Source organism: Chiloscyllium plagiosum, chromosome 2, assembly GCF_004010195.1.
Source record: "Chiloscyllium plagiosum isolate BGI_BamShark_2017 chromosome 2, ASM401019v2, whole genome shotgun sequence".
NCBI lineage: Eukaryota > Metazoa > Chordata > Chondrichthyes > Orectolobiformes > Hemiscylliidae > Chiloscyllium > Chiloscyllium plagiosum.
This window is the reverse complement of record NC_057711.1, coordinates 69,746,087-69,763,106: the sequence shown is the minus strand read 5'-3', so window position 1 is coordinate 69,763,106 and position 17,020 is coordinate 69,746,087. Positions and strand designations below refer to the sequence as shown.

The 17,020-nt window shown below is 38.0% G+C and overlaps 1 protein-coding gene across 3 annotated transcripts in view; it reads right to left on the bottom strand.

Moving 5' to 3' along the window:
• Positions 1-1,383: 1,383 nt before the first annotated feature.
• The window catches only part of snx2 (sorting nexin 2), a 52,308-nt gene continuing 36,671 nt past the window's right edge, over positions 1,384-17,020 (bottom strand). The window contains exons 13-16 of one of the 3 annotated variants that reach the window (XM_043711687.1): positions 14,233-14,244; positions 2,852-2,932; positions 2,687-2,758; positions 1,384-1,877 (exon numbers count right to left, since the gene is read on the bottom strand). In XM_043711687.1, the coding sequence (XP_043567622.1) occupies positions 1,827-1,877; positions 2,687-2,758; positions 2,852-2,932; positions 14,233-14,244 (216 nt within the window). In that variant the 3' untranslated portion in view covers positions 1,384-1,826. Of the gene's footprint in view, positions 1,878-2,686; positions 2,759-2,851; positions 7,745-14,232; positions 14,245-17,020 lie in introns of those variants that run through there. The other 2 variants (XM_043711701.1, XM_043711692.1) reach the window with 2 other exon arrangements.

Sequence of the window (17,020 nt, the reverse complement as noted above, 5' to 3'; positions counted from 1 at the left end):
GGAAGGACGTTGTGAAACTTGAAAGGGTTCAGAAAAAATTTATAAGGATGTTGCCAGGGTTGGATGGTTTGAGCTATAGGGGGAGGCCGAACAGTCTGCGGCTATTTTCTCCTTAAGTATCAGAAGCTGAGGGGTGATCTTAAACGTTTAGAAAATCAGGAAGATCATGAATGGGGCGGCATGGTGGCTCAGTGGTTAGCACCACTGCCTCACAGCGCCAGGGACCAGTGTTCGATTCTTTAACATATGAGGAACGGCTGAGGATACTGGGATTGTATTCGTTTGAGTTTAGAAGATTAAGGGGAGACTTAATAGAGACGTACAAAATAATACATGGCTTGGAAAAGGTGGATGCTAGGAAATTGTTTCCGTTAAACGAGGAGACTAGGACCCGTGGACACAGCCTTAGAATTAGAGGGGGTCATTTCAGAACAGAAATGCGGAGACATTTCTTCAGCCAGAGAGTGGTGGGCCTGTGGAATTCATTGCCACGGAGTGCAGTGGAAGCCGGGACGCTAAATGTCTTCAAGGCCGAGATTGATAGATTCTTGTTGTCTAGAGGAATTAAGGACTACGGGGAGAACGCTGGTAAGTGGAGCTGAAATGTGCATCAGCCATGATTGAATGGCGGAGTGGACTCGATGGGCCGAATGACCTTACTTCCACTCCTATGTCTTATGAAGTGTTTATAACGGTTTCATTTAGGATTGGCAGACTATGCTTGCAGCATTGAAACCTGGATGACATTCAGGCTTGGGCTGTCAAGTGGCCAGAAATATTTTAAGTAGTACAGATCACTAAAGTCCAACTACCTCCACTTAGTTTTCAACATTATTAATTTTCTCACTTATGCTCCCCATGGGGGTAGTTGATGGGAAGCCCAACTGGACCAATCACAAATGCTGCAGCTAGTATAGGTTAGAGACTGGGTTTTCAGCTCAAAGCCTGTCCACACAACTACAGGTATGATAATATTCCACACTGATTTGGTTGAATAGAGTGTTTCAAACACTATAAAGATGGATTTGTTCCACCATTAACAGTGGCACTAAACACTGAAAATGGAACTGAAGCAAATCAGTATGATTCCTCCAGACTACACAATCTCCAAGAACAACAAAGGACAGCTGGTGCACAGCACCATCTCTTGCAAAGTTCTCTCCAGAGATATAGTTCCAAATTAGGATAGATCATTTTATTCATTGTTGCTAGCTCAATGACTCAAACTCCCTATCCTATTGTGGATGTTATGTACACATGGACTGTGATAGTTGGAGAATCTCTCAATCACCTTCAAGGTGAATTAGGGGATGGGTAACATCCCATGACCAAATATGTACCATGTTAAGGTCCTAGGTATTAAACACACCAATAGCATTCTAGTGCATTAAGTATATTCCTTTATTGTAGTAACAAAGATCACAAAATTCATGATTTCTATACAGGAATGCTGATTTATGCTTTCACAATTTACAATTATGAAAATTCTGCAATAGATCTTCAAGAATGAAACACAAGTATCATTCACAGCAAAGTCAGAGTTCCAGCACTGGCAATGTATTTCTCTGCAAATTCTTTAAGATGTACAGTAGTGTTCAATTCAGCAACTACTGCAGAATATCATTCCACAGTTCAGTTCATTATGACTGAATCAGGCCATGCAGCTGGTTAACAATGCAACAGAATTAAATAATCTATTAAACCACTTCTGTAATGCAGTATTACAACTTTAAAATAGTGGTTATTAAATTGGAATTCTGTAGTCAGTGCTTAGTATGGAACCAGTTGTAAACAAGAGACAGGCCACATTTCTTCACATCAGGATTTCATGCTATTGCTTTTGCTTCAGGCAGAAAAGCCTCCCAGTATTTTATTAACTGAAAAATAATTCCAAGAGATTATTCTTATGATAAAACATAATTGGAAGAAAACAAAGAATTTTTAAAAAGATCACAAAGCAGCTAAGTCAAGCGATCACTGCTATAAGGTTTTTTTTTTTAAAAAGAAACAAAGAAAATTGGAATCGGAAACTTGACTGTCAATTCACATGCCCAAAATTTAAATGACTCTTTGGGAAAAGTGGTAAAGATTTGATAGTGCATTGCTCACAATGTGCTATATTCTGTTCAGATACAGCTTTCTTGCAAATTAAATAAAGTTGCATCAGAGATTTGGTCATTGAAGCTATTTTCATTGACAAGAGTAAAAAACTAGGAGAAGAGGTTATGAAACACTAAGGAAAAAATTATGTCCTGGTTTCCCAAGATTCCATTCACGTTACTGTCACTGATGGGGTTATATCACAATTATGCTTGATAATGTTCAAGTCTTCAAGTTGAGCAGAGAATGAATCAAGAAAATAAAGTAGCTTTATAAAACTAAGTTCAAAACCATTACCTGGCATTCTGTATACATTACCCTAGAATTAGGTCAACTATCCTGACCTCCCATGAGTATAGCATGCCACCAAAAAAAAACTTTATTTTCACTCAAGTCATGTTTAGTGTGACAATCTAGATGATTTCATAGGTCAGTACTTTCTAACCTTGAACAGAAGCTCAAGGGCATTGGCATTCAGGGAGTGTTACAGTAAAAGCTAACATTTTCCTTTTAGCAAAAACAGTCAATTCCATAATTGCAACATGACTGGTCAGCCTCAAAATAATAAAATGTTTAAAAACCATACCTGTTGCTGAGTTTGCACTAAAGATTCAAGGTACTTAATTATAACAGTTTTGAAGTCCTTTACTCTTTCTTTCTGCAAAGAAAAAAGGTGGCAAATCAAAAGAATGGCTTAAGGATATTTCAGATAGTAGTAAATTTACTAAGTATGCTGGACCATTTCACATACCTCAAATCTACCAACTTCCTTGCGAATGGTTTTTGAGATCTGTTCAAAGTCCCTCTCTCCTTGTTGCACTCTTGCCTCCCACTGAAGAACGAAATCAGTTACACACATTTAGAATGTTTCAGTAACTCATGGCAAAGTCTTGGGCAAAAATGTAATTCTCCAAACAGTGACTTTTAGTGCTAAACAGCCAATTAACAAAACTTGAAATTTTACATGAGTACTAAATTATAGGAACCCTTAAATTTAGTTGAATTCTTAAAAGGAGACTAAAGTTACAAATTTGTGCAAACAGAACAAACCAGACAGATTTCTTAATTACCAAAATAGAGTTAGAAACAAAAAAGTTGACAGTACACTAGCCGTAGGACAGCTATTACTTTGAAAGATGAACAAGTCTTTCAAAAACCAAATTAACTATACCACATGAAATCTAGTTGCAAAACTAACTTCTACTCAATTTATAGGTGGAACATTGATTAGATAAAAGGAATTCCAAAAAAAAACTGACAAAATTAGAAATAAAAAGGGAAAATGAAAGAAGAAAAACCCGGGAGGTAATAGGATCAGGTGCTGGCTACAAACTTTGACCAGTCAACTTAGAACACACTAGATCATCCAAGTGACTATTGATATCGGTGCTTCCTGTACAACAGTTCACAAATTTTCATCAAATCCCTTTGCTGTTGAAGCAGGCCATTCAGTTCACACCAACCCAGTGAAGAACATCCCATCCAGAACCACCACCTACCCTAAATTTTAGCAGCATTTCCAGGGCTAATCCACATAGCCTGCACATCCCTGTGAACAATGGACAATTTAGCATGGCCACTCCATCTAACCTGCACATGTCTGGACTGAGGAAACTAGAGCAAGCCCACAAACAGGGAAAATGTGCAAATTCCACAGCCAGAGGACAGAATCAATCCCAGGTCCCCCATGCTGAGGGGCAGCAGTGAGCCACCATTCCATCCCTTTCGTTGAAATCAAAATAACTAAGTGGATATAGTATTACAGAAGGCAAGAGTTGAAGAATGAAGCAGCAGTTAACAAAAGGGCATCCAAAAATGTTTATTCACGTGACCCTAAAAGACTGAGGAGTTGGTGTTATATTGATAATGTTACAGACCAATGAAATTCAAAAGCTCAAATAATACACTGGGAATCATGTGTCCAAATCCCACAGCAGATGGAGGAATTCAAACCACTTGAGTTGAATGCTGATGACAGTAAATTAGAGCATTAAGCTCTTGTCATAACAATCCATCTGGTTCACTAATGTCCTGGAGATAATTAATCTGTCCATGAATCTACTCCATGTGATAGGGAAAGGTGATGGCACTGGATAGTGCCTCAGGGTCATTGCTTTTTTGCAATTTCACAATAGCACTGTTGAAGACTTTTACTCCAGACCTTCAACCAATGTGCTTCAGTACACAACACTGGAGACAGTTGCCCAGTTAGTTACAGTCCACAAACAGCAGAAATCCATACAAGCCAATTAATACCCTGGTCTACCTCAATGAACAAAGTGACAAGATCTCAGATTGTGCTATTAAGCAGCACATACTCAGCAATAAGTGAACTGATATTCAGCATTAGGTTCTGCCAAATCCTGCTTATTTCCTGCCCTCATTATAGCCTTGGTCCAAATGCAAACCAAGAGCCGAATTCCAGCAGGGAGGGTGACTACACTTGATATGAAGACAGTGTTTAGCAAAGTGCATCATCAAGCAACCCGAGAAAAACTCAAGCCATTAGAACAACAATTCCCACTCTACTGGTTGGAATCCATCGGTTTAGCTGGAGGTCACCACAGGAGTTCCTCAGGGTAGTGTCATAAGGCCAACTGTTTTTTTGCTGCTTCAATTACTGTCCCTTAAATTTAAAAAAAAAGGGAGAAGTAGAGATGTTTGCTGATGGTTACAAATGTTCAGCACCAGGTTGCCACTCCTCAGATACAGAAACTATTTGGTGTCCAAATGTAGCAATAACTGGACAATATTCAAACTTGGGCTGACAATCAATTACATTGTTACCACAGAATCCCCCACTAACACCCCAGGGGGATTACCAGTATTCAGAAACTGAACTGGACCAGACAAATGCTAAAGCTGCAAACCATCTCAGAGCCTGGGAATAATCTGGGCGAGTAACATTAGACTTCTCAAAGCCTGTCTAATCATATAGAAGAGAGAGAAGAAATATGAGGAATGCAATCTACTTTTTTTGGACGTGTGCAGTCTTGATCATATAAAACGAAAGACAAAAAAGCTTGCTTCAAATGGAACCCGCCAATACATCAAAACCTACATGATGTACTGCAACTACTCACCTAGGCTCCTTCATCAGCACCTTTCAACTTGCAATCTCTACTGTGTGGAAAGATGAGAGCAGCAGATGCATGGAGCATCTATAGGTCTCGAACTACATCACCTGTTCCTTTGTTCACTGGGTCCTGGATATACCTCCCTAACAGCATTGTTGCTTCACCCCCAGAACTGTAATGGCTCAAATAGCACCTCACCATCTTCTTGGGACAGCCAATGAATGCTAGCTTAACCTGTAACAGCATCTTACAAAATGAAGATAAAAGTATGGATATATACCTCCAGACCAACAGCAACATTGTGGGCAGGGAACACACTGGAGAAAAAGAAAGAGGGAAAGAGAGCAAGCTAGGGAAGTAAAAGGGGTACACACTAGGGATCAGAGGGGCTAAAGTAGTTTGTATGTACGTATCTCATCAACAAGGGTAGAAAATGCAAAGATTAGCAAGTCTTCCAATTCATCTGACTAGATAACTCTAGAATCAAATATGAAACTTCATTTAAAAACAAGGCATTAAATCTAGAAACTGTAGACTAGTTGTAGGAAGGTCTTCAAATTAACATTTGAAAGCAAGAGAATGGAGGAAAAACAGTGTTTGTTAAAATCCACATCTTGAGGCAATTGACTGACACAAATTTCCAAAGCTGTTTGATACAGTGCCACATAAAACAGGTTTGCCAAAATTGAAAATGATTAAAGGTGGGACAACAAAAAGAATAGCTCAAGATGCTAAATCAACTGTAGGATAGAACAGTGTTACTATCTTGAGAGTCACCATAATCTTTAGACTATAGAGCTGCTTGGCGGTGATTTAACCCAAGGGTAGCCATTCCTCAGACAAGGGGAAAGGTTGAGAAAGTAGTCCTTCATGTAACCTGAACCAGTGATTGGAGTTGAACCCATACCATTGGCATCATACTGCGTTGCAAACCAAGTGAACTAAATGGCACCCCATTCCTGGACTGCTGGGAGCACACTTTCTCTTGGTCTGTTCAGACATCATAGGTTGTCATAAATATCAAGTGTCAAGAGAGTGTGTTGCTGGAAAGCACAGGTCAGGCAGCCCCTGAGCAGGAAAAAAAAAATTTCGGTGTTTCGGGCAAAAGCCTATTATCAAGGATCGATTTTCCTGCTCCACTGATGCTGCCTGACTTGCTGTGCTTTTCTAGCACCACAGTCCTGACTAATCCCCAGCATCTACAGTACTCATTTTCACCTGTAAAATTAAGTAACTGACTTGCTGAGTGTCAAGGGGCTATTACATTTCTTAAATCTAACTCAAGAGGAAAATAAAGGGACAAACTTTGATACACAAAGGCTAGTGGAACAGGCTGACATTTGCAATACATTTCAATACCAACTGACATTTTAGCCAGAAGAATGAAATGGCAATGTAAATTAAGCATACAGGAACAAATGGACCTTAAAAAAAGGTCATGTGGAATGTTGCTTGACAAATGAGGATAGTGGCAAATTCACTGTTCTCAAAAGACATACTTGAAGGAAAATGTGTGCATGTTTTGGCAAAACCTAGCTTGATTGAGAGCCACATGGACTTGACACAATGAATGATCTATGTAGTAACCAGAGGTTATTTTTGACTTCTAAAAACAGTAAAGCATTGCAGTGTGCACACTGATCATGGACAGCATCAGGTCTATGCTAGGTGAAACAAAAGTATCACTTTAGTATCATCTCAACAATTGCTACACCATGCAAGTCTACCATCTAAATGAAATCCACTGACCTCAAGCAGACATGAAAAAAGTATATTTAAATTCCAGTCACCTGTCAGTTTTGCAGCCCTGCATTTATTATGAACAAAAGCAGAGTAGGCCATGACTCAAGTGAGCTCCAATATTCAGTAAGATCATGACAGATTGATTTGTGTTTTGAATTCTATGTTCACATTTACTCAAATACCAGAATCCATAAATATACTTAAACTATATTGAAAGGTACAATAAAATTAACATCCAACTAGAAGCAGCCAGTCCCTTAGTCCACCCATCAAGCTACGAACCAAACTGTAGATGCTCCTAAAGACATTTTTCTAACAAAACAAGGTACCATAAAATAACTTGTTAAAATATATAAATCTAAAAGCTTAGAAATATCAAACTATCTTTAACTACAATTTGGCTGAGCTTGCCCCATTGACAAGTAATGTTTAGTTAATGGTCAAAGAAAATTGTCAATCATTACAAGCTTTTTTGAAAAATCAAAGATCAAGTGTAATTTGCTTTATTCAGGACTCCATACAAGCAAATTTTAAAAGTGGTTTTCAAAAAGTGATTCCACCATGCCAACTCTAAATTTCATTCGCAACAGTCAAGTGAAGTGATATTTTTACCCCAAAAGCACCAAGTAAAATAGCTTATGAAGCATTTTACAATTAGAAATATAAACAAACATTTTGCCACATCCTTCCTTTACTTCCCATTTTGCTTTCTTACACCCAGAGACTTCTGCTTCTCCATCTTTTGGCATGATGTGATGCAAAGGCTCACTTTTGATATGCACTTCAGTCGCCTCCCTCATTAAGACACTAGGATGGTAGGGAAACTAAGTTTAAAAAAAAAGAGAAAGGAATCAAGAGGAAAGAGAAAGTGGTATAAAATTCTACAACCCGTTAAAAAAAAAGAAAGTGTCAAGAGCAACTACTGAGCTCATGCAAAGTATATGGAAACTGAAAGAGGGGGCAGGGAAACAGAATGGTTGGAAACAGAATGCAGACATGGTTTTTACCAACTAGTTATCAAATTACAATTTTTTCACTCTCCCTCATGTTATTTGGGTCACAGATTTAGAAGCTAGCCAGGCATACTGGAACTAAACCCAATTTGGCCTTATTATAAGAGTCATACAGTACAGAAACAGACCCTTCAGTCCAAGCCACCATAATCCTAAACAAAACTAGTCCCTCTAGCTTGTGCTTGGCTATATCCAAACATTTTAGTATATCCAAGTGTCTTTTAAATGTTAGATCTGTACCTGCATCCATTTCCACTAGGAGTTCATTCCACACTGTGGAGCTCTTGACTATGCACTTAGAATGCCTGAAGATTAGGTTAAGTGATTTGAATTCAACTGCAGAATATTAATTGCTTACTATAGTCATATACATGAGTTCTTGCTCATTTATACAATGTAGTACCATATCTAAATCTAATTGGAGGCACAAAATATACAGGAAGAAACTACAAGTCAAAGTGAGCACCTGTGTTTAAAATTAATGCTTTTGAACTATTGTAGATAACCAAATTCAACTCAATGAGATCAAAAAAAAATTGTACTATTCAAAAACATCCTGCAATTTGCTCAAGGTGCATTATAGAACCTACACCTGAAGAAACTAATCTTCAGGCTCTGCTAGGATAAAAATGGAAATATCAACTGTCCTAGTTGACTTTGTCAAAACAACAAACATTAACTGCTCAGGGTAAGATCTAGATTTCTGATCACATTTTCTAGTTCCTACCAAGTGCGTATTCAGGTTTTAAAATGGTTTGACTGAGAAAATACGCTGGTGACAGGTCCAAATAATGTGCCCATGATGTACACAACTATCTATTGTGGAGAAAGTGAGGACTGCAGATGCTGCAGTCCTCACCAACAACTATCTATAGTGTTAACTGAAGTTATCCAACTTCTGTATTATAAAAATGATTAAACTATTAAGCTACATAGAAACTGACTCTCCACAACAGCACCAACCAATAATATTCAGTTATACTTAGAATACAGTTGCATTAAGTGATCCAATTATTTGCTAACTGATTCTCCTTCAATTCAGTACAGCTGAAAGGAGCAGACACTGGTCAGGCAGAAATCTACAAAACATCCTTTTGCAGAGATTACATAACTAGCTTAAGAATTTTCCATTTTGTAGTTAAGAATATTCAATAAAATTTTAACCTACTGTTTGGATTTCTAGAACAAAAGTAGTTCTATCATGTTAAAAAGGTGGAGATCAAAAATTGGGAAGAAAGCTGCTGCAAAGCAGAAATTGGAAAGGTGCTATTAGAAGGTAGGCATATATGCATACCAAGAGAAGCTAACTCAGATTTCCACAAATCCACACAGATTAAAGATTAGAAAACATTGTTTTAAGCACCATATATTCTCCACTTCATTAGAGCTTGAACTGATTCCCACTTAAAGCTCTAGAAAACAAGCTCTAAGATGTTAAGTGATTTGCAGCAGTTATTAACTGCATCTCCACTTATAGTGGAGCATTTTCCATTATTGCATCAGTAATGGTCATCAACTCAAGCACTGCACTGGTCCAGCTAAGATTTTTCTACTAATGGATAGTTGTGTTTCAAGGTCCAAAAATTCTCAACTTCATAAAGTGGCTCGTATCCTTAAACACTGCTCAGAATGTATGTGCGAGAAAAAGGAAATTAGGCCAGGGAAGTCGGGTGGGGGGTGTTACAATTTCAAACTACATCTTCAACGTACTGCTACCTGCTAAAGACACAGCAATACCATCAGCTAATTCAAAATTTAAAAAACATGGAGTTTGACGGCAATCTGCCAATCTTGCAAATACAAGAAAACGGGTCAATCTGTGTGGTGCTAGAAAAGCACAGCAGGTCTAACAGCATCTGAGGAGCAGGAGAATCGATGTTTTGAGCATAAGCCCTCATTCATACATAGTAACAATTATAGTTAGCACAATGAGGGATTAACAACATGAGACAAAATAAGCAGAGCCAAAAGGTAACACCTAGATTACTACCTGAGCCATGTGCAAATTGGTATAGGGTTAATAAGATTAGAGGGGTTAACACTTGGCTCAAAACGATTGAGTGAAGAGGAATGGGTTCCAATTTAGGGGCACTGGCTCCAGTACCAGGGAACAAGATAGCTGTTCCATTTAGACAAGTTCATTTGAATCATGCTGTCCTGGTGAACCGTGCAATTAGTTTGCCTGTCTGCATCCCTAGTTAGAGGAGAGGTAAGTGGGATTTGTTTGAAGACAAGATTAAAAGAAATGAGAAATAAGAACAGGTGAATAATCAGTGCAGCATGCAAAGAATAATCAGAATAAGATAGTCCGTGCTGGAGTCTCTTTTCTGAGCACATGCAGCATTTTTAACAAGGGAGTGTTGATGGCTAGACAGAAGTTAACTAATAGGTCTTGATAGCTATCAGATGTGGTTGTGGAGTCACTAAAACTGGGGACTCAAGGATATTAGACATTTCCAGAAGCAAATGAAAGACGTGGTGAGGTAATTTTTTGTTGAGAGAATCAGTGCAGTGGTTAGTAGTAATACAATGTGTTGCATCAATTTGGGTGGAAATAAAGAACATAAAGTGAAAGAAGTCACAGGTAGGAGTCATCCAGAGGTTCCAAAGAGGTCCCTCACTGTAGGTTAAGTACAAGTCTGGAAATATTGAAGGAGTGTTACAGCACTACACGTCACTGGACAAAATATCAGGTGCACAACAGTAAATGGAAGTTAATTTGTAGATTACATCTGTGATAGTTTATGAACAGTACACAGAACCGAGCCAGGAACAGAGGAGATCTTGTTCTTAAGAGGGATTCCAAATTCAATTTGAGGTAGAGCAACTCTGGTCTCAAAAGTATCAGTTTAAAGAACAAATCTCAGGAAGAAAAGCAGACTGGAAAATTAGATTAGGAAAAAAAGCTGGATGAGCAGTGAACACTTAAGCAGATACTGCATAATGCTCAAAATTTATTCTGTCAAAAAAACCTCTCATAAGAGGATGAACAGCTGGCTACCACCAAATGCTGTCAAATAGACCATCCAATCAAAAACTAAGGAATGCAAGCAACAAAAATTTAGTGGTTGACCAATGGCTCTTGTGGCACAGTGGTAGTACATCTACTGGAAGCAAAATGCCTTTGTTCAAGCGGCATGTAATATTTCTGAACAGGTAGATTTAAAAATAAAGAAAAAAATCTAGTGGCTGGCCAATTTTTAAAGAAAGAGGATTGAAAAGCTAAAAGACAGACAGACAATTGACTGTCCATTTCTAACGAACAAAAACAGCAAGAGCTTCTACAGGTCTATTAAGAGTAGCTAAGTCAGCATGAGACCCATGGTGGATACTACTAGAGAATTAAACAGGAAAATTGCTGATAATTCAAGCCAATTAACCTTCAGAACAGATAACACTATAACATCTCAAAGAAGGTACTAATGGGAGGAAACCTCTTTAAACTTTGTCTTTAGTACTAAACTAATGGACGAAGGCAGAAAGCCACCAAGACTTAATGGCCTGCCCCCAAGGCACAAAAAGGAAGCAGCTGAAGGAGGTAGTGTAGGCACTGGCTGAAATATTCCAAAAACTTGGAGTCGGACAGAATTCCAGTGTATTGGAAAGCTGCTGGTGTGGTACCTCTTTTCAAGGAGGTAGGGGACAAAGCAGGAAACCACAGGCCAGTTCACTTCGCATCTGTGGAGGAAATTGCTAGTGTTTAATAGGGAAGAAACAGCAGTATATCTATGAAAAGCTTAATAGCCAGTCTGGTTTGTGAAAGGAGAACCATGTTGGGGAAACAAGCAATAGAATTAAGATATAACAAGCAGAGTTGATGAAGGGGAAACCAGTAGATGTGGTGTATTTGGATTACCAAAAACATTTAATGTGCAAAAAGGTGATTGCACAAGATAAAGAACTCATGATACTCAGGGCAAATGTATTAACATGTATCGATAATGGGTTAGTGTGCAGAAGATAGGTCAGAAATAATGGATTATATTTGTACAGTTATCAGGGAGGCCCCATGTCTTTAAGGTGTATACTGGCAGTGAAGGCTGTTCAAAATAAAGTAATTCACTGGATTGATTCTTGGGATGAAAGAGTTGACTCATCAAGAAAGGCTTAATCAGTTTTAACCAGTTATTAGAGGTAATCTTATTGAAGTGTACAAGTTTCGAAGGGAATTTAACAGGGTAGATGTTAAGAGGTCTCCACTAGACAGTAATCCTGAACTGGTGGACTTTGACCACTCATACAGTAACCTGAATCTGAAACAAATGCAAAAGGATCTCTTCTCCCAGGGGATAGTGAATGCCTGGAATTCTCTGCTCCACAGCGTTGAGGTTAGGTGACAAATTAAACTGGTGTCAGATAGATTCTTGAAAATTTGAGTTGAGGGCTGAGCAGACTTGAAAAAGCGAGTTGAGACCAGTGAAGCAGCCATTTTACTGAATGGCAGAAAGTTAAGGGTTGAATGCACTTCATTTCCCTGCTAGGACTATAATTTATATAAAGCATTTCCTAAGCCAGATAACGTTAAGTAAAAATAATTGAAAATAATTCAGCTATAGAAATTTAATGTGGAGTTGATGATAATGATTTCTCTTATCTGGAGGATGGACCTGAGCACATGACCCATGATTGATTTGTGGGTATTCTAATTGTATGGCACTGGCTCTTGCACGAATAAACTATTAACTTATACTATGAAACAATCCTAAAGTATGATTGGAATTAGATAATCTAGCTTGAAAAGTCTGAAATTCAACTAGTTTATCTGCTACCACTACAATAGTTGACTCAAAGACTTGCATTTATATTAGTACTTTTCATAACCATGTCTCAAAAGCATTTTGCAGCAAAGTACTTTTGAAATATTGCATTTTAATTCTGAAAATTAACAGAAGCCAATTTCATTACAAGAAACCACAATCAATGGGATATTGAAGGATAAATTACTCGCCAAGGAAACAGGGGTTAACTTCAAATTAAAATAGTGGAGGAGTTAATTTCATCCATCCAGGCAGAGAGCAAGCATCTGGTTCAACACTTCATCCGAAAGAAAACATCATTTGCATCCACTACCAAAGGAAAGGGAGTTCAGAAGTGTAGATGTATAACTACAGTATAAAAAAGATCTCAGCAAGACCTGACTTGTGTACAGTTTGTCGTTACCAAACAGGAAGATATACAGTAGAGGGAGTGCAAAGGTTCACTACACTGATAAGGAAAGGCAGGACAAGGACGACAGACTGGCTCACTAGACCTGTATTTACTAGAGCTTAGACTCCAGAGAGCTAATTGAAATGTATATTTTTTTAAACTGGCCTGGAGAGACTAGATGCAATATGGTTTCCCCTTTTGGGGTGAGGGGGTTGAGGAGGAGTCTGGAAGCAGGAGTATAGTCAGAGAGGCCATCTAGGCCTGAGAAGAGGAAGCTTTTCTTCACAGTGGTTCACTGGTGGAATTTGCTAGCACAGAAGGTTGGAGGCCAGGTCACAGTATATTTACAATGTTTATACAATTTTAGATATTAAAGACATCAAGGGGTATGGAGACAAAGTAGACATGCAGTGTAGCGATGAAGGATCAGCCATGATCATATTGAATGGCTGAGTAGTGTCAAAGGCTCAAATAGTCAACTCTTGGTTTTAAAATGTTTGACAATGCACACTCCCACACTATTGTGATTTTTGTGCTCGAGTCAGAGTTTAGCTTGGAATCTTAGAATTCAGTTTGTGCTACTCACTGCGCTAATGTTAAAAAAAAAACTTATACTGACAAAGTTGTTGTGAGCTTTTTCAGACTGCACTTCAGCATATACTCCACTCGTGTAGGGGATACAAAACCCCTATCCTAAGAATGAGACTTACCTTTCCTTTACAGAAGCAAGAACAGTACTAAAACAACATACTCCTAAAATTTCCATAGGTTTGTCCCAAGTAGCAGAGCCAGACAGTGAAGTCCAAGACGTTTAGTTTGGACTTGTTCTGGTCTCAATCAGGGCACAGAAGAGAACAGTGACAGGAATGTAATTTATCCTTCTATCTTCAAGCCAGCATTCACACTGATAATTAAAGCTAAGTGTTGGGCAAGACGCTGAATGGCTTCAGGAGAGACTACAAACAAAAACTGAAATAAATCAAAACCAATTATACAGTAAGGAATTAGTGAAAAACTACAATTAAGAATGTGCCAAATCAGTACTCAGTAACTGGCTTTAGTCAAGTTAACTAAAAATTAAAGTCCATTTCTATTGAAATGGGTTTGAGAGACATGGCAATAACTTGAACTGGTCTTCAAAAGCTTCCTACCTCCTCAATTTCCTTGTGAAGCAAGAAAAAAAAAAATTACACAGGTTACAAAAAAAAAAAAATTCATTTTGCACTCTTACAGCCACTGAAATAAAAATCACTCAACTCATACCTTCCTGAAAACTCAGTTCTTACCTTGGATGTTATACAACTGAGTAGTTCTTTTCAAAACAAATGTTCAATGCAGATCATTAAGCAATCAATATAAAATAAAATTTGGCATTCACCAAGTTCTCATGTGTTTTTAAACAAGATAGCATTCAATGCAGATTTGTTGCTGCTTAAGCACCCCATCCTAGATTTAAACGCTCACTAGATTTAACAACATACAAGGCAACTCATTAGCCAAAAGCAAATTACAAGGATTTGTTACACACCATTACATATCTCCAAAAAGCTAACTATATCTCACAGTAAGGTTAGTACTCAAGTTATGAGTTAGGACTTGTCCATGAAGACTGAACAATGATACAGGCATCTAAAAACAAGGCCAAATGATCAAGGAGCCAAAAACAAAGTTGCCAATACAAAAAGTTTAAAATTCTGCAATCAAAGTAACAGCTCTGGGTTTTCTGATTAATTCAGTCTAGGTTGCACTATCAAAATGGAAGTGCAACAAGAGCATCCCTTTGCATTAGGTACATAGATAAACAAAAAAAAAGGTTCAGGATAGACTATCAAACATGAATTCAAGCCTTACATAACTAGTATTGAATTGAGGCACATTTTGGGTAAGACATTGATTTTGATCTTTCAAAAGCCTAAAAATTTACCAGAATGGTCTTAAGTGAAACTACAGTTAGATTTAAAATCATGAATAATTTAGGATAAGAAAGTTTCCAATGGGAATTTAGTGCAACAAGTATGAAGAATGCCGAATACAAATTCCCAGAGTAGTGACATTCAGTAGTAGCATTCAAAAAGGCTATTATTACATGAATACTCTTAAAATTGAAGGATAATGAAGAACACTTGCATCCCAAATGGCCTAGTCCTGTACTATTGTGATTCTATCAAAAAAAAAGTCAAAAACTTGGGAATTTCAAATGAAAGCAAATTACACCCCAAAATTATTGTGGTCTTATGCCCACATTTCATTTCTTCCCCCCCCCCCCCCCCCCCACTCACTGGCTCAAGATTGTGAATATCTTAAAGCCGGTTATGCCAAAACTACATATCTACAATGTTATGGAAAGGCTCCTAAAAACTGCAACTGTGCACACAGCCCTGTAGAAACACTAACATTTCTTCTACACAGAAGTGACTAGTATACATTGAAAATTTGCAAGTTTCAATGATTAAAAAAATCTGATTATTCTTCAGTGGCAGATTAGTCACACCCGAAACTCAGCTGCACGTGCAAAACTGCATCTCTTTTTCCACTTCCAACTTCACCACAGAATACTTTGAGATCAATTTTTTTGGTTAACTATCTTTCACAAACCAGTTTATAATTATGCAAATAACAAACTAAACTCTCCTACCAAGGTACTGTAGCAGATTGGAATTAACTGATCACACCTAAAGTGACAACTTCAACCTTTAAGTATATGTAGCACTGATTAAAATGGATTAAAACATTGGTTTAAGAGCAATTTAAAAGGCCACTGGATAGTTAAAATTATCTTATGGCTGATATTGTAAAATAACTGTGGAAAAAGTTAAAGTGAGCTCACTTTGTCATTTAAAGGCACACCATTACTTGCCATGATTAACACGTACATCAGAATACCAAGGAGTGAGTGATTGTGGAAACAATGGACATGCTGGTTGTCACATGCCAAGACTTCTGCAGAATCTAGGACTGCCCTAGCTGACTGGTGGTGGCAAACAACCCCAACATTTAAAAAAAAATAGACCAGGTAAGTAGGGAATTATAGGCTGATTAGCCTAACATTAGTAGGGAAAAATGCAGGAGTCTATGTAGGAGTTATGATAACAGGACACTTCAACATACTAACATTACAGTCAAATGGAAGTTTGATAAACTGAATTAGATGAGTTTGTACATCAGTGGTCGGGGTGTATTTGGACTTGCAGTAAGCTCTTGGTAAAACCCCACATAAATGATGTTAGCATGCAAAACCAAAGCATTGGGATTGGTATTAATATTCTAGCTCCGGTTTGGAAGACAGCATAATCTCAAGTCCACGCAATCTCCTCTTAATTAAATGTTTAGTAATTGTTATTGGAGCAGCATTGTTTTTGAGTTGGGTCGGAGTGATTAGTGAGAAAAGGGGGCTTGAATTAGTTAAGTGAACACTAAACAAAATTAGGAAAATTGTTTTATTCCCCCCCCTCCCCCAACCCTATAAACAGTGAAAAATCAGGTTCCCTCATTAACACCCCAGAAAGTCTTTTTAAATCTGTTAATTTTAATTAGCAGAGGGTTTGACCGCCACATCATAACAAAACAGCTAAGCAAGTGGTCAAATGTAAGGCAAATGCAGAAAACCATGGATAACAAGTTGTCCACTTCAGTAGGAAACAACTGAATGGCATGTTTACCTAATTGGAAATAGATTGGGAACTTTGATTATACAAAAGCCAAGATTGTCCTTGTATGTCAAGTCACTGAATGCAGCTGTTAGCAATTAGGACAGCTAATGGTATGCTGGTCTTCTTTCCAAGGTTTTAGTACAGAAGCAAGGAAACTGTGCAAGTCTGAGGGGAGAATCACATCTGAAGTAATATGTAGAGTTTAGGTCTTCTTACCCAAAAGATATACTTGCCATAGGTGTGCAAAGTAAACAAAGATTTTGGGGGGGGGGGGGGGGGGGGGGGGGGG